The sequence below is a fragment of the Mustela putorius genome, unplaced genomic scaffold, assembly GCF_011764305.1.
Source record: "Mustela putorius furo isolate JIRA1106 unplaced genomic scaffold, ASM1176430v1.1 tig00003854_pilon_pilon_pilon, whole genome shotgun sequence".
NCBI classification, from domain to species: Eukaryota; Metazoa; Chordata; class Mammalia; order Carnivora; family Mustelidae; genus Mustela; species Mustela putorius.
In genome coordinates, this window is record NW_025422006.1 from 8083407 (window position 1) to 8104244 (window position 20838).

Consider the following 20838-nt stretch of genomic DNA (forward strand, 5'->3'; position numbering starts at 1 on the left):
CTCGATCCCAGGACCCTGGGATCATGACCCTAGCTGAAGGCAGAGGATTTAACCGACTGAGCCACCCAGGCGCCCAGGCGCCCCTGTAGTTTCTTTCTAATCAGTGCCGACCGGGTCTTGGAAGCCAGATCTATTAGGTTTGAGGGATCCGCCCCTCCACCGGCCCCGCCCTCTCCATTGACCCCGCCCCAGGTTGCTCAGGAGACGAGAGACGCCGAATCCTGAATCCTGGTCGGTGTTGGCGTGGGGAGAGGAATAGGTGCAGAAAGAAATCCTCTGAGGTCTGAATGTGGCCAGCCTCAATGGAGAGTTCTGGCAGCTCCTGCCAGGACTGGTGCAGCAGTAGGCAATACTGGTTTGAGCTCGGACCCACGGACTTGCTGGAGCGCAAGGGCTCCCTCACCCTCCGCTCCCATCACAAGAAGTACTCGAAACCCGTGTTGGTGTATTCTTGGTGAGCGAGCTCTCTGCAGTTCCTGACTGCTGGGGGAAGGGACGGGGGGGGGGGGAGGAGACAAAGGAGGGCAAGGGTGGAGAGGATAGAATAAACAGAGAAGAAGAGAATGGATGAAGAGGGAGAGGAGAGCAGAGAAAGGGAAAAGGAAGAGGTGAGACAGACGAAAGATGGGAACTGGGAGAGGGGACAAGGGAGAAAAAAGAAGGAGAAGAAAGATCTTCATAGGAGAGATGAAGAGGGTGGGAGCGAGCGTTTGGGGCCACAGGAAGAGACAGGAAAGCCTCCAAGAGCAGCTCCCCAGACACACTGAGACCTGCTGCAGAGCTCCCAGTCCACCAGAGGTCATACATCACTCTCACAGTCTATGCAGGTGAGGCCTAGAAATCACATTTCTGAAATAACATTATTTACTCTTAAAAGGAAGGGTCCGTTAGGGGACAGCAGGAGGATGATGAGTTAGTCGAAACCCTCCTGATCCCCTTCATTCACGTAATATGTGTGAACCCTGCGGCTTCTGTCTTGCAAACTTTCTACAGCCTACCCGCTTTTCCAAAGAGCCCCCCCTTTTAATTCTTATCCCTAAAACTGGCTCTCTGCCTGTTTTGAACTCAGCGTGAGAGGCTAGATAGATTTGGAATCCAGAGCTCTATTATGAAGTAGAAAATCCCCCTTTTAGCCTCATACAGGGGTTCCCTCATAGACCTCAAGCAAAACACTTAGCTCTTCCATGATTTTGTTACTCTATAAAGATGTAGGTCATAATATAAATCACTATTAGAAATTATTGTTAAAGACCTTTTTCAAGTGGACAGTGTTTCTGCTCTCTTTTGTCCTACCATGACTTGTGGGCATCAATAGCAAAACCACAGAAGAATATCCATGAGAAGATGATGAATTTGGTGGGGGTGAAGTGTGGTCTAACATGGAAAGTCATTATGGTCACTGCAAAAATGTAGAGTGTTCTTACGCTATTAATTTTAGAAAGAACATTTGGGAACAGGAAGAAGTAAATTCAACATTCATGTGTCATGCACTTTGCTATGTGTTGGAGACACAGAGTCAGGTAAAGTGGATTCAGTGAGTTAATTTGTCTAAAGCATTTATTACCATGCCTGTATATAGTAAGCAGTCAAAAATATATGGTAGCTAATAATAATTTTTTAGGATAATATAATGGTTGAAACTTGGACTGTAGGTTGGAGTATCAACTCGGTAGCATGTGATAAGGCAAGTCACATGACTGCTCTAGGCCTCTGTTTCTGCAACTATAAAATGGAGATGTTAAGTCTATTGTAAGATTAAACATGGTATTGTATGTGAAGCACCTTTTAACATGTAGTCTGGCACTTAGCACAGTAAAGGTATTAGGACATGGTCATGGACCTCAAGGAATTTCATAGATCTGTAAAGGAGAATGCCATTAAATTCAGAATAATTCGATCTGTGCAAAATAGAGAGGAGTATAAGAGGTAAAGGTAACAGGAAGAGGTTTGTGTGTATGTATGGTTTCCTGAGCAGGGTTTAGAAGGAAGAATAGGAGCTCCACAGATAAACAAAAGAGAACATTGCACTCACAGGCAAGTGCAGTGGAATAGTAAGAAGCAACCTCATAGGGAAATAGAAATAGCTCTCTTTAGTCCACAAGTACAGTTGATCGTCATTATTTGCAGATTCTGTATTTGTGAATTTGCCTACCTGGTAAAATATATTTATAATCCCAAATCAATACTCAAGGTACTTTCATGGTCATTTATGAACATGTGTGGAGAGGCAAAGTTTTTTAGTCACTCCCCACCCCCACCCCCCCTCAACACTTTTGTTTCAGCTCTCATACTATAAACAAGTAGGGGTTTTTTTTCATGGCCTATTTAGCCTTTTTCTGCTTTTCGTTGGTGATTTCATTATTGATAGAGCGCCCATACTGCTGGAGTGCTGTCTAGTGTCGTGTGCAAGGAGGCTGTGATGTGCTTGTGGAGAAAATACGTATCACACAAGCATTCAGTCACGAGTGACAGTACTGTTGGCTGTGAGTTCAGTGTGAAAGAATCAGCAGAAGATATTAAATAAGGGATTTTTAAACAGAGACATACGTAAAAGCAGGTTTTATATTGATTGGTTGATGAAAATGTGAGCAGGGGCTCATAGGAACCTACTTCTTTCTTTCCCCTAGGAGCAGTGGTTCAGTATCTGCTAATTATTTGTGACAACTTTATAGAATATAACAACTTAAATAATGAGAACTGATCATAAAATGTGAGAAATACTTGATTGCTTTGAGCTGGCTGTGCAGTTAGCATCCTTGCTTCCTTTCCATATCCAAGCAGTCTCCAAAATTTGTCTTTAAAAAAAAAAAAAGACAAAGTTCAAATTATATAAACTTCCAAATGAATGATCTGATCAGCTGTTTTGTTTTTAATGCATTCTGGTTGTAATTATTTGTTTTCTAATGACTTATTATATATTAAAACTCTTATTAAATTTTAATCTTTTATGAGTGATTTTTATTTAATCAATGAATATTTACTATCTATGATATACCTTCCAAGTGACCTCTCAACTGAGTATTTGATCAATGAAATGACTTTACCTCTAGGTTTACAAAGTAGAATCTGTAACTGGGAAAAATTCTGATTTACCTCTGCTTATATAGTTTAAACATTTGCATGATTTGTGTGTTTCTCTTTAGGTTGCATGAAATACAACAGTATGACTTCATTCCACATATTAAAAACAGTTGTATGTAATAGACCTGCTAAAGTGATATGCACAGAATGGTCATGTTAAAAGTGTCTCTGGGGCAGTACTGGAATAAGACATCTGGACACCATCTCTTTTTTACAGCTGCAATGATGGATAGCGCCAGTATCACCTGTATCACACTGACGCTTCTGAATGAGAGAGGCCTTTTCTAGTTCTTTTTCTCTAGTCATTCCTGTAGCATTTGTAAAGCTATACTATTAGGTGATTCCATAAGAAATTCCAAGTTGGGGGGAAATCTTCTCTTGGAGTATTTTCCCATTCATTGGAATAATGGAATACTAAGAATAAGAACAACTAGATTTGTCCTTAATAAATTCCCCTATGTGAGGCTCCTTCTTATATTTTTATATATGTATTTTAACTCATCTCTTCATTGCCTAAATCGACATCAGGTAATAAGTGATGATAATTTAAAGCCCCCAAATTCATTCGAGTCTCCATGGAGACAGTTCGTGCTCTGGTCTCCATGGTGACACCTAGAGTTTTAAGAGCTCAGGTTAATTTTAAGTATATTTCAATTACTTTTCTCCTCTGTCTAAGCCCTAATTAAAGAGCCTGTGCATTTTACTCTTCCCTTCCTTACCACCCCCCCCCATAATAAGAAAACAAAAAGAGAAAGGAAAAAAAAGGAAGAAAAATAGAATGCAGTGTTAACTGTGGGGTAGCAAAGTTCGTAGTTTTACAGATTTCTACATAAAATCATTTGGCTTGGGGAAAGAAATTAAAGAACTTTCTATGATGCTTTTCGGACTTACAATTTATTGTGCTGTCTGAAGAGGGAGTTCAGGTATATTTAAGGTACTCCGTGATCAGAGGAGAGCCCGCTTTCAAGCCTACAGGTATCATTAGTGTACTTACAAAGCAAATATGCTGCATCATTCTTCCTGTATGTAATCAGTGACTTTCTCAGGGACTAACCTGGCAGTATTTGGAGTCCTTCACATGGCTCAGGGCCAAGCTAGGGTGACCCAGACCTTCTCTAGCCTGCATCCTTCTCCTCATATCTCTAATACACACTCACAAAACAGGATGAAAAGGCCAATCAAAAAGCCCTGTAGTAACTATATGGTGCAGCCGGTCTCTTTTTTGAAATCCTTAAATGCTTCCCCTTCCACCAAGCCTCCACCTCCTACCTTTAACAGCTCAGGCCCTCAACTGAATGCTTATTAACTCCTATTTTATGTACATTTTAAATAAGTTTGCTTATGTGGTTTCCATGCATGCAGCATAGACTTTGGAAAGAAGAGAGAAGAGCCTTTAAAGAGGCTTTTTTTGGTCAAAATGAAAAGTGAGAAGAGCAAGCCTCAGGGCAAGGGGTAAGAACACAGTGGGTGCTCAATTAACATTCATCAAGGAAATGAACAAATGAGCTGATAGAATGAACACACACACAAGCCCAAAAGGCACTGGGTTGGGACCCTCTATTTTATGCTTTAGAAAGGCCCAGAGGTACAAGTCTATAGGATGGCAAAATTCATAATAAAACCAGAATAGATTCTCATAGCCGTGATCCTGATCAAATAGGACAACACTGAAGCGTGTTTGCTTACCTCTGTATAAGTGAGCTTAGAGAAGTATGATGTACTCTTCTTCTGATTGGAATGGTGAAGAATTTAAAATTGGGAGCTAAACTTATGCTCTTCCTACTTGCAGTGCATAACTTATCAGGGACTGACAGGTACTAAGAAGATTTATATTTTAAAGAGATATTTTTGTTTCTTAACTCATGCTTAAAAAAAAATTCTAAATTACAATATCATGTGACCATTTGAGATGATGTAATAGTAGACCAATGACATGCAAATATATTCACCATCGAGTGGGTAGCAGAATTAGAAATTTGCACACAATTCAGATGCACATATAAGATATATTTTCTAAAATGGATCTTCATGACTTTTCAATTGTTAGTTACTAGGAAAAAATTCAAACTTGCCAACTAAAGGGTATCTGTCTCTTCAAGTTTAAACAGCTTGTTATAATTTAAAATAGTCTCTTTCAGAATGGTGCCCACTATTTCTGAGTCCCTCATCCTCCACACTGTCCTTTCCGCAGTCGCATCTGTGTGTGTGAGGGACTGACGTATGTTATTTTGGTGATGGGGAGTGAGGCCCCCAGATTATGTGTGGGTCCTTGTTCTTGTTCACGTCACCCTTTGTCCAACTTTTGGTGCTGCTTCTGGTGAATTCGTGACTAATCCACTTTGTTGAGGACCCTATGTCTCTGCTCATGGACTTAGTTCCACTTTGGCTCTTGCTGGCACTACAGATCCCCATGTCACGTCCCTGACTGAGGCTGGTTACCCACAGCCCCTGTGATAGGGACACCTCATCCCTCAACACAGCAGCCCTGCCTCTGCCCTCTGGCAGCTTCCATCAAATACCCTGTGGAGAGGGTGTGTGCATGCTGGGGTTTTCCTAGGAGAGTTCACTCCCATTGGCCTGGATACTCAAAGCCTTTTCTTTCACTTTCTAAAATGATCTGGAGAGAAAGATAAATTGTAAGGTCACCCTATCTGAGCTATGTTTGGGAGCTTCTGAGTCTTGTTAATAGCAGCTTAAGAAATTCCATCCTTTTCTTTCTCCACAGTGACTTTCAAGAAAAATATCTTACTTAGAACTCAAAAATTCCATTTTGTTAGAAGTTAATCAGCCACGTTTATTTTCCTTCATATTCCTGTCAAAACAACCCTAAGTCTTCCCAAGAAAAATGTGGATGCCTCTGATTTATTCAAGCAAAGGTTATCTTACAGAGTTAAGCAAAGAAAAGTAAAAAAAAAAAAATGAATATTTCAAAGTACAGTCTCACTGTAGGTAAAAAAAACAAAAACAAAAACCAGATGTGATGAATTCCTTTGTTAAGCAAATTCCTTTGTTAAAGGTGTATGTTGAGGGATACCTGGGTGGCTCAGTCAGTTGGGTGTCTGCCTTCGGCTCAGGTCATGATCCCAGGGTCTTGGGATCAAATCCCACATCAGGCTCCCTGCTCAGTGGGGAGCCTACTTCTCTCTCTCCCTCTGCTGCTTCCCCTGCTTGTATGCCCACTCTCTCTCTCTCTCTCTCTGACAAATAAATAAATAAAATCTTAAAAAAAAAAAAGTGTATGTCGAAATGGATTGGAAATAGATTGAAAGGACTTTTACCATAACACAAAATACTTACTGGATGTAGTAGATTTGTGGATTTTATCTTACTGGATGGTAGTTAGATTTGTGGATTATTTGCCTTTCTTTTCCTCTTTGCCACCTCTACATTTTCCATAATGAACATGTATTATCTTCATAATAACAATAAAGTAAAATTACTTTTAAAAATTTGATATCATTTCCTACAGCTTTTCCCCTGAAGCAAACATTCTCTAAATGATCAGAATGTAGACACAGCGCTTCATCTCTTTTAGAGTCTGAGTCACTCTTCATGGTTTATTATGAGTCTTTTTAAAATATCTTTTTAATTGCTAGTTTTATGTTGGGTAAAAAGGATGATGTTGTTCACATTCATTCGGATTAACCACCCTTTCATTCTTGTCTCAGTTCTATAATGGTAGATCCTACGCCACAGTTATTTTTAATCTAGTTCTACATTCTCGTTCCTCAACATACGCACATACCCACAAATGACTTTGAATGTAGTAGTTTTGGGGGGGAAGCACCTTATTTTCTATTTTTAAAATGAAATCCAGGACACCGTACATCCTTTTGCCCTGACTGAATTTTTCTTTCAATGCTTTTCTCTTTTATGAAATTTCAGCCAAATTCTCTTCCTGAAAACTGGTAGTTATAGAATTCTTGTGCCTTGACCTTTATGTGAGGTTTTGCTTAACTGGCAGCCAAAATAAAGCGTCTTGCAAGTTTTGCTTGCAAGATGAACCCTTGTAAGGTAGGATGTTACAGGATAGGCATTTCTACATGTGCATGCACTTGGAGTAGGAAAGACCACTTCTGTATACAAGTGCCTTTGCCTGAGCCTACTGTCTGCTTACTCTGGTGACCATCTCCCACCTGGGCCATAGGAACCACCGAAGACCACTCCTCAGGATAGGTAAAGGTGTGGGGCATGAGCGAGGATGTGAGAAGAATGTGGGGCCTAGTGACATTTTGTAAAGGCAATGTTCAGTCTATGGACACTGTGATAACCAGGCTCAGCACTCAAGGTTTTGTTGTTGTTATGTAAGCTCCACACCAAGCATGGAGGTCAATACAGGGCTTGAACCCACTACCCTGAGATCAAGACCTGAGCTGAGATCAAGATCCAAGCTGAGATCAAGAATCAGACACTTAACCAACTGAGCCACCCAAGTGTGGTGGGCTCAACTTTCTTAACAGCACTAAAGCTAGTATAATTAGATAAACTCCTCTGAGTTGGCCAAGGAAGCCACCTCTTGGTACGATTTTCTGTGTACTGGTCAGACTTCTTTTGATTACAAGTGACAGACACTCAGCTTACACTAGCCTAAGGAAGCAAGAGAATGAATCAGGTCACATGGAGTGGTTGATCACCAGTTAAGAAGGAAGAGAGAGGTGCAGCTCCACCTTAGGAATAACTGGAATAGAAGAGGCAAATACAAACAGGTCTCGTTTAATTTCTCCTCTCTCCTCCTCTTTTTGTGTTTGCTTCATCTTATCATTGAAAACTGCAGAAAACATGGCTGCTGCAATTCTGGAATTTTTATCTTATATTTTTATCCACACATACACACACACACACACACACACACACACACAACATTGGTGTTAAGGAATTTTCAGTTCTGCATACAAAAATTTCAGGTTAGATGTGCATTCTTGGATCTATTTGGGGTCATCCAAATGGGCAGGGTTAGACAGAAATTATGTCAGTTCTCCAATAACCATAGGATGAGATGGATATACCCAGGAGAAAGGAGTGCTGAACTCAAAATCCTATAGATATCTACTGTATCCCATTCTATCCTAGAGATAGCTACTCTATCTGCTATATCCTATAGGTAGCTACTGTAGTAGAGAATGGACTCCATGTTCCAAATACCCATTTTTATAGCAAAAATTTAGAGTATACACATTAATATATTAGGGATTTCCTACATTGGCTCTCACTTCGACTTTAAGCTTTCACCACCCCACCTAACCAGCACCTACACGATACACTTTTAAAATATTGATTTCAGGTATAATGGACAGAAAACAGAAATCTTGTGTAGATATTAGATAAATATATTTTTACAATGCCTTGAAAAAGTTAGTTCTGAGTAGATTTGAATATTGTATTATTGTTTTTGCTAGACACTAAGCTTTTACTACTTGTTTCCCTTATTTCATTTTGAAATACAAAATTATATTTTAATGTTATGAGTCATACAGTGTTATTTCTTTATTTTAACTTAACTAAGTTTTGATGCATCAACCATTAATTGGCAAAAGAATTATATGTTTCTTTGGTAAGATGTTAGATCCCCAATCAGATTGTTCTAAGTTTAATCAAAAGAAAGAATTGACATTATTTATTTATTGCAAAGAATTTAGCTTTCTTTTCTAGAAAGTGGTAGGAAGAAGGGGTGCCTTTGTGGCTCAGTTGGTTGGGTGTTTGCCTTTGGCTTGGGTCATGATCCCAGGGTCCTGGGATGGAGCGCTACATGGTGGGGCTCCTTGCTCACCGGGGAGCCTGCTTCTCCCTCTCCCTTGTGCTTGTGCTCTTGCTCTCTCCCTATCTCTGCCAAATGAATAAATCTTTAAAAAATAAAAATAAAGCGGTAGAAAGAATATTTTGAAATTAATATGTATGAATGACTTCTCAGAATTTTTTTAAACACTTGGAAAAATACTGAAATGCTCAAGAAGGAGCCAGGAACATTAAATCAACTTTTGAAAAAAAAAATCACTTAAAAATATTTTTATTTCTAAATAGTTCTTTTTTAAAAATAGCATTTGTTTTAAAAAAATATGTTTATTAAACCACTGTTATGTTGCAGGCACTCTGCTGAGTCTGGGATTTGACAATGAGGTCAAGTTTACTGTGAGACAGGAGTTGGGAAGGCTGGCCAGGCAAATACTATGTGCTATGCATACTAGGATCAGGGTAAGCGAAAGAGCATCCTGGGAACATCCAAGAGGAGCACTTAAGCCTACTGGACCAGGTCAAGTTTGCTAGAGGAGGAGGTTCTAGCTCCTAGGGTTCACATGGAGAACTAAAGATGGCACATTAGTTAGTTGTCAACTGAAAGCATTACCACCCCTTCCACTGGAGTGTTTGGTAATAGGTGTGGGCAGTTTTAATCACATTATTACCAGTCTCTGGTGATGTCAAGTGTGCGATTACAAGAATTGTGACTTTTGGTTCTAGGGAGGGTCACAGCATCTTAATAGCATTTAATCATCTGTCTATATGATGCCTGAGTTACATATCCATAACTCTATGGCCAGATGGGTGGGGACAACAGCTAATATATATCTTAGGTCAACACATTCAGGTTAGCTAAATTTACATATAGTCATTCATACCAAGGGCGTAAACAGCAAATCTCCTAATAGATCATCACAGAAAAGGAATTCTTATTTATTACTGCATAATAATCCTGAGCATTCAGAGCTCAGTGGCACCTGTTCTCGCTGTAGGGGTGCATGCCGACAAGTAACCCAAATTTCACTGAAGACAATTTCCTATAGCTTAACATATTGTGGTGTCCTTTCTAGACCTTGAAAGGAATATGATATAGTAGAGAAATCTAGTCTGGATAGATTGTATATTTTTTGTTTTGGTTTTTAGAGGCGTTATTTTGTATATTAAACAATCCTTTTTTCAAGATTGATTTATTTATAGGAGAGGGAGAGATTGAGGGGAGGGGCAGCAGGAAGGGGAGAGAGAGAATCTCAAGCTGACACCCTCCTGAGCATGGAGACAGACATGAGGCTTGATCTTGTAACCCTAAGGTCATGAGCAGAAATCAAGAGTCAGTGGCTTAACTGACTGAGCCACTCAGGCTCCCCTGTATGTTAAACAATCTTAAAATAAATATAAACAATTAGGAAAATCTGCTGGTGGTTGTTTTAAACTTATGTCAAAATGAATGTGGTGAATGTAATTTGCTCCACTATAGGTCTTCTCGGCCCCATCTTTACTCTTGTACCTCTGACACCTAAGGAGATCAAGGCATGTCAAACATCCCGCTAGATAGTAAGGTACAAATAAGAAATTTCCTTCCATAATAAAATCATCTGGGCATGGTGCTCTTTGATGGAAAAGTCTCTTTTTTCCTTGACACCTTTTTCTGTTTCTTCTTTGGGAATTGCCTATTTAGGCTTTCTGTCTCTACTGAGGACAATTTTAGTAAACAGCTTTTCATAAAAGGTTATGTGTGCCATCTAGCTTTCCAAATATATTTTCATAGAGTTATGGAAAGTAGTCTTTACTGCTTTTAGATTTTTTCTTCTATTTTGATGGCTATTCCTATTCTTAACAACCTTATTAAGATACAACTCACATACTACACATATCATCCTTTTAAGGTATATAATTCAGTGGCTTTCAGTTTATTGACCAAGTTGCACATCTATCATTGGGTACCTGTGTGGTTCAGTCAGTTAAGCATCTGCCTTCAGCTCAGGTCATGATCCCAGAGTCCTGGCATCAACCCCCACATTGGGCTCCCTGCTCAGTGGGTAGGCTGCTTTCTCCCCTGCTTGTGCTTTCTCGCTATCTCATTCTCAAATGAATAAACAAAATATATTTTTTAAAAGTTGTCCATCGAGGGGACTTTGATGGCTCAGTCGTTAAGCGTCTGCCTTCGGCTCAGGTCATGATCCCAGGACATTGGGATCAAGCCCTGCATCGGGCTCCCTGCTCAGCGGGAATCCTGTTTCTCCCTCTCCCATTCCCTCTGCTTGTATTCCCTCTCTTGCTGTCTCTGTCTCTGTCCAATAAATAAATAAAATCTTTTAAAAAAAGTTGTCCATCTATCAACACAACTGATTTTATTTTATTATTGTTTTTTAAAGATTTTGTTTATTTATTTGACACAGGGAGAGAGAGAGACAGAGAGAGGGGGGGAACACAAGCAGGGGGAGTGGGAGAGGGAGAAGTAGGCTCCCCGCTGAGCAGGGAGCCCAGTGCTGGGGTGGGGGTTGGTGGCTCAGATCCCAGGACTCTGGGATCATGATCTGAGCCGGAGGCAGACACTTAATGACTAAGCCACCCAGGTGCCCCAACACAATTGATTTTAGAACATTTTATTAAACATAAGAAATTCTGTTCCTTTTAGCTGTAACTCCTTTTTTTTATTGGTCTTTTTTTGTGTGTTATGTTAGTCACCATGCATCATTAGTTTTTGATGTAGTGTTCCAAGAGTCATTGTTTACATATAACACCCAGTTCTCCATGCAATACATGCCTGCCTTAATATCTACCACCAGCCTCACCCATTCCCCCCACCCCCGTCTCCTCTAAAAGCCTCAGTTTGTTTCTCGGAGTCCGCAGTGTCTCATGGTTCATCTCCTCCTCCGATATCCCCCACTTCACTTTTCCTTTCCTTCTCCTAATGTCCTCCATGTTATTCCTTATGTTTCACAAGTAAGTGATACCATATGATAATTGACTCTCTCTGCTTGACTTATCTCACTCAGCATAATCTCCTCCAGTCCTGTCCATGTTGATGCAAAAGTTGGGTATCCATCCTGAATCCCTTTAAGCTCTAGAAACCACTAACCTACTGTCTGTCTCTATAGATTTGCCTATTCTAGACATTTCATATGAATGGAATAAAATAATATATGGTTCTATGTGACTGGTTTCTTTTACTTAGCATAATGTTTTCAAGTTTCATCCATGTTGTAGCAAGTATCAATGGTTCATTTCTTTTTATTGCCTAATAATATTCCACAATGTGGATATTATATTCCTCTACTCTGTTTATGTCTCCCTTGCCATTTTTCTTGATTTTTGAGATGTGCCTGTTTTGCTTACTTACTCATTTATTCAGTTTTCTAACTTATTTAATTCTGCATTTAACTACACTTTTATCTTGAATTATTATGTCATTCTGGATTCTTTTGGCTTGCTTGTTCTTTTTTCTGTGTTTTTGAATTAGATGTTTTACTTATTTTCATTGTTTCATTTTTGTTGATATAAGTCCTTAAAGCTTAGAATTTCTTTCTGGGTACTGCTATAGTTATAATCTTCCTATAAGTAGTATTTCAATTTATTGGTAGTTTTTAGAAATTCAACAGTTTAAGTTTGTATTGATCTTTCATCTTTGAAGTGTTTAAGTATGTTCAGATTGAAAAAGGATCTTTTTAAAAAATGTGTTATAAATATTTAGTGTTATTGAGTTGTCATTTATATCTTTCAAACATAATTAAAATATTTTTCTTAATTTTATAAAAGTTCTATGTGCACTTTAAGTTGAATTTAGATAGTCACCAAATATTGGCTTCATACTCCATGTGCATACTATGTTCACCTATTTTTTTTTTTTTTTTTTTTTTTTTTTTTTTTTAAAGATTTTATTTATTTATTTGACAGAGAGAAATTACAAGTACACTGAGAGGCAGGCAGAGAGAGAGAGAAGGAAGCAGGCTCCCTGCCGAGCAGAGAGCCCGATGTGGGACTCGATCCCAGGACCCTGAGATCATGACCTGAGCCGAAGGCAGCGGCTTAACCCACTGAGCCACCCAGGCGCCCCTATGTTCACCTATTTATTCAAGGATAATGACCCCAATTCTATCCAGTCACAGGTCAAAATTTCAAGATCTCTATGTGTTATGCTATTATCTCTCTACTAAGTGTAGCTGTAGACTAGATGTAGCTCTATGTGATTCAGAAAACCATATAGGAAAGGGACAAATTTTCTGCTCCCAGTGAATGATGGTAAGACAAGGACAAGATAGCTGTAATAAGCTTTCTTGCTCAGAAAGAAGGATGGAAGAGATGGGACTGTCATTTGTCCATAGTCATTCTTAAATCAGGTGTGGCACACAGAACCCTATTCTGGTGTTAGGAATGTTCTTTGTTAGACCCCCATTCTGCTTTCTGGAAGCAGCTTCCCTTTCCCATTGTCCTCTGTGGCCCTTGACTCTGCCCTGTGTGTGGTCTTTTCTATTATTCTTGAGCACATCTACAATGGATGTTGTTGTGACTATGTCTTCCTGTGAAACTGCTTGGCTTTCTCAGTTCATTTCCTAGTTCCAGAAGTTTGAGAGGCCAAAGAATATTTTTTCAAAAGATTTATTTATTTATTTTAGAGAGAGAGAGAGTGCTGGGGGAGAGGGCAGGAGCAGAAGGAGAGGAGAGATTCTCAAGCAGGTTCCCTGCTGAATACGGAGCTTGAAGAGGGGAGAAGGCTCTATACCACAACCCGTGAGATCATGACTTGAACCACACCAAGAATCGGATGCTTAACTTCCTGAGCCACCCAAGGACCTCTCAAAGAATATTTTAAGTACCAAGCAGTTAAAGGATTTTAAATTCAGACTTCTGGCTTATTTGGAAGAACAATTTTTAAGAATTTCGTAAGCTTATTTATTTGAATTCAGTTAATTCTAACTGGTAATAGCCTGCTCTCAATTCTTTCGATGAAGTTCTGCTATATTTCTTTATTTTTTCTCTTATAATAAATACCTTGAATATCACTTTGAGACTGCTGTAGTTACAGAAATCAGAAACCCTGGGAATTTCTGTTTGACTGTCTCCTTAGGCAGATGTTTGCTTCAATGCAGCTTAATTCACTGGGAGCATCTAACAATGGGATAAACTTTGCTGCAAGGCTCAGCTTTGATAGAACTTTGTCTCAAAAAGATCTTTCTGAGTTTTTCTCTCTTACTCTTTGAGATCTAAAAGTTGCTGGCTCTTCTAACATTTCAGACCCCAAATTTCAGGACTCTCTCGTTTCCCTTTACCTTCTTGTAAACCAGCCAATTAACTGAATTTACCTCTCTTCCTTTAAAAATACATTGGGAAAAAACAATCGTAGTTCACACAGGGAATTCATGAACTTTTTCCCAATCTCTTTCTCTGTCTCTCTAGATATGTGAGTTGACTCCTTGCCTACTGCAATCATGAAATGTTTTGCCTTTCCACACTGCAATATCAGCTTCCTGTTGTTTTTGCCTGAGTTTTAGCCAATCCCATATACTTTAGATTTTTGTTATAGTAGCACCCATCCCAATTCTGATACTGATTTCTGTGTTAGAGTAGGCCAAACTTAATCTGTGATATCAACCCCCTGAATATCAGTGGCTTAACACATAAAGGTTTATTTCCGGCTCGCACAGAGTCAACTGTAAGTTTTTGGTGGAAGAGTGGGCATTCCTCCGCACAGATACTCTGGGATTCAGGCTGATTCAGGCTCTATCCTCTAGAAAGTCATTGACTGCTCTGTCAGGGGAAGAAAGAGTTGAGAATTGTACAAGAGCTTTCACTGTCACGGAAAGGACATATATTTTTTCTGCTCATATTTATTTTGTTATCCAGAACTAGTCAAATGGCCCCACCAACTGCAAGAGAGCTGGGAGTTTTAACCTCTTGTATTCCCAGGAAATAAGGAAAAATAATATTAGTGAGCACAATATTTATTACGTATGGAAGACTTTCTTATAAAACTCACTCCTAGGTAGATTCTAGGGCTAGATTTTTGTTCTTCTAGCTCTGAAGTCATTGCCCATGAGCAGTGTTGGCAAATACCTTGAAAGCCTCGGTAGACGGGATGTTTTGAAAATCTATTTAACACTTTGGTTATAGGATTTCATCCAAAAATTGACGTGGAAATTTCCCCACTGGATTTTCAGCTCTTAAATATTTTTAATGTGTTGGGACTTAAAAATGATATATTTTATCTAGCATTTTCCATTGTTTTCAGTGAATTTATTTGCATAACCATGGAAATATAATTTGGCTGCCACTCCAAGAGTTCCCAACTCTGACCAGTCTCGTTAGTGAGATTTTTCCTCACAGCCTCCTATTTTCAACTTGTTCCAGTTGTCTTTGACAAATTCTTTGGTTCTCCTTGTCTTTCAATGGATCTTCACTGCATATGGGAGCCCTTGCACACAGTGTGATCAGGAAATTATAATTTCTGACTTCGCCAAAAATTTGGTTTGCTTTTAATTTTTCCATTTCCTTTGTTACTTTTGAATGATTTCTAGGAAGATATAGGGAAAATGCGCATTTGTATCACTATGTTCATAGTGGAAGAATATTTAAACTTTAGATTCTGTTTATGAAGAATGGCTTGTTCATTGGTTTCTTTTTTTTTTTTAAGATTTTATTTATTTATTTGACAGAGAGAGATCACAAGTAGGCACAGAGGCAGAGAGAGAGAGAGGAGGAAGCAGGCTCCCTGCTGAGCAGAGAGCCCGATGCAGGACTCGATCCCAGGACCCTGAGATCACGACCTGAGCCGAAGGCAGTGGCTTAGCCCACTGAGCCACCCAGGTGCCCTGTTCATTGGTTTTTAATGTGAATGAAATGAATTTCTTTGAAACCAAAGAACCTTGTAATATCTAGTCAATATGCATTGCTCATGGGTTCACAGAAGTGTGCATTAAAATGGGCCTTAACAAAGACCACACCAAAAAGGAGAATTTTAGACCAATATCACTGATGAATATGGATTCTAAGATTCTCAACAAGATCCTAGCAAATAGGATCCAACAGCACATTAAAAAGACTATCCACCGTGACGGGGTGGGATTCATCCCTGGGTTACAAGGATGGTTTAATACTCGCAAATCAATCAGTGTGATAGAACAAAATCAATAAGAGAAGAGAGAAGAACCACATGGTCCTCTCAATTGATGCAGAAAAAGCATTTGACAAAATCCAGCATCGGTTCCTGATTAAAACTCTTCAAAGTATAGGGCTAGAGGGAACATTCCTGAACTTCATAAAATCTATCTATAAAAAACCCACAGCAAATATCATCCTCCATGGGAAGAAGCTCACAGCCTTCCCGTTGAGATCAGGAACACGACAAGGATGCCCACTCACACCACTCTAGAAGTCCTAGCAACAGCAATCAGACAACAAAGAGAAATAAAAGGTATCCAAATTGGAAATGAAGAAGTCAAGCTCTCTCTCTTCGCAGATGACATGATTATATGGAAAACCCAAAAGACTCCACCCCCAAACCACTAGAACTCATACAGCAATTCAGTAATGTGGCAGGATACAAAGTCAATGTACAGAAATCAGTTGCTTTCTTGTACACTAACAATGAAAATGCAGAAAGGGAAATTAGAGAATTGATTCCATTTACTATAGCACCAAGAACCATAAGATACCTGGGAATAAACCTAACCAAAGAGGTAAAGGATCTGTACTTGAGGAACTACAGAGCACTCATGAAAGAAATCGAAGACACAAAAAGATGGAAGACCATTCCATGCTCTTGGATCTGAAGAATAAACATTGTTAAAATGTCTGTACTGCCTAGAGCAATCTATACTTTTAATGCCATTCCAATCAAAATTCCACTGGTATTTTTCTTTTTTTAAAGATTTTATTTATTTGACAGAGAGAAATCACAAGTAGATGGAGAGGCAGGCAGAGAGAGAGAGAGGGAAGCAGGCTCTCTGCTGAGCAGAGAGCCCGATGCGGGACTCGATCCCAGGACTCTGAGATCATGACCTGAGCCGAAGGCAGTGGCTTAACCCACTGAGCCACCCAGGCGCCCAACCACTGGTATTTTTCAAAGAGCTGGAGCAAATAATCCAAAAATTTGTATGGAATCAGAAGAGACCTCGAATTGCTAAGGAAATGTTGAAAAAGAAAAAACTGGGAGCATCACATTATCTGATTTCAAGCTTTATTACAACATCATAATCACCAAGACAGCATGGTGCTGGCATAAAAACAGGCACATAGACCAGTGGAACGGAATAGAGAGGCCAGATATGGATCCTCAACTCTATGGTCAAATAATCTTTGACAAAGCAGAAAAAAATATACGGTGGAAAAAAGACAGTCTTTTCAATAAATGGTGCTGGGAAATTGGACAGCTATATGTAGAAGAATGAAACTCGACCATTCTCTTACATTGTACACAAAGATAAACTCTATATGGATAAAAGACCTCAACGTGAGACAGGAATCCATCAGAATCCTAGAGGAGAACATAGACAGTAACCTCTTTATATCAGCCAGAGCAACTTCTTTCAAGATATGTCTCCAAAGACAAAGGAAACCAAAGCGAAAATGAACTCTTGGGACTTCATCAAGATCAAAAGCTTCTGCACAGTAAAGGAAACAGTCAACAAAACAAAGAGGCAACCCACAGAATGGAAAAAGATATTTGCAAATGACAGTACAGATAAAAGGTTGATATCCAGGATCTATAAAGAACTTCTCAAACTCAACACACACAAAACAGATAATCATGTCAAAAAATGGGCAGAAGACATGAACAGACACTTCTCCAATGAAGACATACAAATAGCTATCAGACACATGAAAAAATGTTCATCATCACTAGCCATCAGGGAGATTCAAATTAAAACCACATTGAGATACCACCTTACACCAGTTTGAATGGCCAAAATTAACAAGACAGGAAACAACGTGTGTAGGAGAGGATGTGGAGAAAGGGGAACCCTCTTACACTGTTGGTGGGAATGCAAGTTGGTGCAGCCACTTTGGAGTACAGAGTGGAGATTCCTTAAGAAATTAAAAATAGAGCTTCCCTATGACCCTGCAATTGCACTACTGGGTATTTACCCCAAAGATACAGATGTAGTGAAAAGAAGGGCCATCTGTACCCCAATGTTTATAGCCACGGTTGCCAAACTGTGGAAAGAACCAAGATGCCCTTCAATGGATGAATGGATAAGGAAGATATGGTCCATATACACTATGGAGTATTATGCCTCCATCAGAAAGGATGAATACCCAACTTTTGTAGCAACATGAACGGGACTGGAAGAGATTATGCTGAGTGAAATAAGTCCAACAGAGAGAGTCAGTTATCATGTGGTTTCACTTATTTGTGGAGCATAACAAATAGCATGGAGGAAATAGGGAGATGGAGAGGAGAAGGGAGTTGAGAGAAATTGGAAGGGGAGATGAACCATGAGAGACTATGGACTCTGAAAAACAATCTGAGGGTTTTGCAGGTGTGGGGGGGGTGGGAGGTTGGGTGAGCCAGGTGGTGGGTATTATAGAAGGCATATATTACGTGGAGCACTGGGTGTGTGCATAAACAATGAATTCTGTCACACTGAAAACAAACAAACAAACAAATAAATAAATAAAGGGCCTTAAGCTCATATAATACAATCTTTTGATATTATTCTAGTAGAGTTCATTCAAATTATTTCAAAAAGTAATATTAAGACTATAGGGAAGGAGCTCATACAAGTCATCAGATGTTTGCTTTTTGTTTTGCAGGGAGGAACTGGTCTTCATTCCATTTATAAAAGATACACTGTCAAGGTTTTCTTTGGACTACTATAATTACTAATGTATAATACACTTTAAAAAATGCTGTCTCTCTTTAGTCTTACTCTTCTACCTCCTAGCGTGTCTTTAGCCAGTTGATATAAGTTGATTCTGGAGGGGAGAATCAAAGAAACCCCGAGAAGCATCCTAGGATTTTAAGATTAGTGAGATCCAGTTGGTAAAACATGGTATAATGGAATGTCTTAATTCTGATTTGGCCAGGACAATCCTGGTTTTCACCACTACCAGGTACTTAGTACCTCATTTCCGTCTGAAAATGTTCCAGGTAGATTAATCGATTACAGTAGCACCATGTCTTATACATGTCCCTTCAGCTGTTTTCAAAGTCATGTGTTTGGCAGTTACTCAGACTGACGACATTTAAACTGTTTAGACACAGACTCCCACTACTATATTGTTTTTTGTTTCCTCCCAATATTCTCCATAGGGCCTCCTGTTTCTGAAAACTTCCTATGAAGAAAATCCTTAATAATGATGGGTCTCACTCATTCAATATATGTCACTCAATATATGGCCCTCAATATATGTCCAGTGAAGAAAATGAAAATGAAAATTTCACGTACTGGCCTTTGTCAGATGGTTTTCTTTTGAGTTCAGTTTAGGATTCAAGTTCCATGGTTTCAGGTTATAGATGCACAAATCACATAGACCATGAGACATTGAAAACCAAAGACCTTCCTCATAAATCTGATATGTCACCATTTCTCCCGAGGACATAAGATTTTCCTTATAACTCTGCAAATACATCTAAAAGTGTTCATTTGTCAGTTTGATGAATGTGCCACTAAAATAACATTACTTTGGCATGTAAATCATTTTCCCATGAAATCTTTAAAGAGCACTGTCAAATGTTTCTCTGTAGCCTTTGATTCTATTGGCTTTATGCTTCTGAGGTGTCAGGAAATAGAGCTGACTCTCTGGGGTAATTTTCTTTTAAAGTTCTAGATAGCAGATGTTTATAAAACCTAATAAAAAAGATATCTTTCTCTTCTCATGTGGGTTAGATTTATATCAGAAAATATAATAACTGGCAGAGTAGTTGTGAACTACATTAATAATTCTAAAATTTAAAATTAATATATTCTTCCATCTGGAGTCTTAACAAAACATTTTTAACATCTTTGAAATCCGCAAAGAAAATGTGTCTCTTGTCAAGGAACTAGAAGCTCGAAGGGTTGGGATTTTCATTGTTCTCATGTCAGATATTGCTCAGATTCACACCCCCGTTGCAATCAGTGTTATGCATATGTATGCCAAGAGCTTTCCCATTCAGCAAGTAGGTTTATAATTCCTCTGGAGACAAGTTTTTGTTGCAAAGGACTAGCTTCTCTATATGCATAATCACTCCTTCTTTATATGTGCTTTTGCAGAGTGAGCTGGGATGCTTTTTATTTTTATGGACACATTTGAAAGCCTCTGCTTTCAACATTTATATTAAGGTGACAGTAACACAATGTAAGAACATTCAATCAATCAATCAGTGAAGATTTAATGAGCATTTATAATATTTTAGACTATGCTAGGCTCTGAGATCACAAAGATGAATAAAGAATAATTCCTGTATCTAAGATACTCTGAGTCTAATGAGAAGGCAAATTCATTAATGCATAATTAAAAAGAAAAAAATGTGAAAGGTGGAGCAGAGATACAGGTTTTGTTGCAAGCCTCCACTTTGTTGCAAGCTCCCACATAGACGTGGGACCATGGAAAGTACATGTAAACTTTAGTGTAACGTGAGTGTCACTTGGTCCACTAGAATACAACTTGGTCACTTTTCCTGCAGCAGGAATCCTATGGCCTAACTACACGCCGTCCTCTACTGGGAGCCGGACCACTCTAGCTTGGGGCAGCCTGAGGGGAGCTGCAGGTCCTTGCCCGAGAGTGCTCTGGACTCACGTTTCTTTACTTTTGCAACTCACTTTCAGCTGTATGTGTTTATTCAACAGGGGCTTGCCAATCAAATTTGATGTGGAGTCCTCCAACTCTTATGATAGGAAACCCCAACTCCCAAAGGACCCCAGAAACAGACCCTTGTCTCTCCCGACAAGGCATTTCTTGGGACTACATTAGGCCTGAAGAGATAGGAAGAACAGGACTCAAGCGTTCAGGTGATACAGAGTTGGTGGTAGGAACTTACATGCTGACTGCATAAGTTGGGCATTTGTCCAGAAGAGGAACTGCTCATGCTATCTTTGACCTACT

The 20838-nt window shown here is 39.2% G+C and overlaps 1 protein-coding gene across 5 annotated transcripts in view; it reads left to right on the forward strand.

The window, feature by feature from the left end:
- The window catches only part of CFAP95 (cilia and flagella associated protein 95), a 127163-nt gene that overhangs the window by 42247 nt on the left and 64078 nt on the right, over positions 1-20838 (forward strand). For 2 of the 5 annotated variants that reach the window (XM_004769234.3, XM_045065084.1), the window contains exon 1: positions 186-454. The exons of 2 other annotated variants lie outside the window; for them this stretch is intronic. In XM_004769234.3, the coding sequence (XP_004769291.1) occupies positions 288-454 (167 nt within the window). In that variant the 5' untranslated portion in view covers positions 186-287. Of the gene's footprint in view, positions 1-185; positions 455-585; positions 828-20838 lie in introns of those variants that run through there. One more of the 5 variants, XM_045065080.1, reaches the window with a different exon arrangement.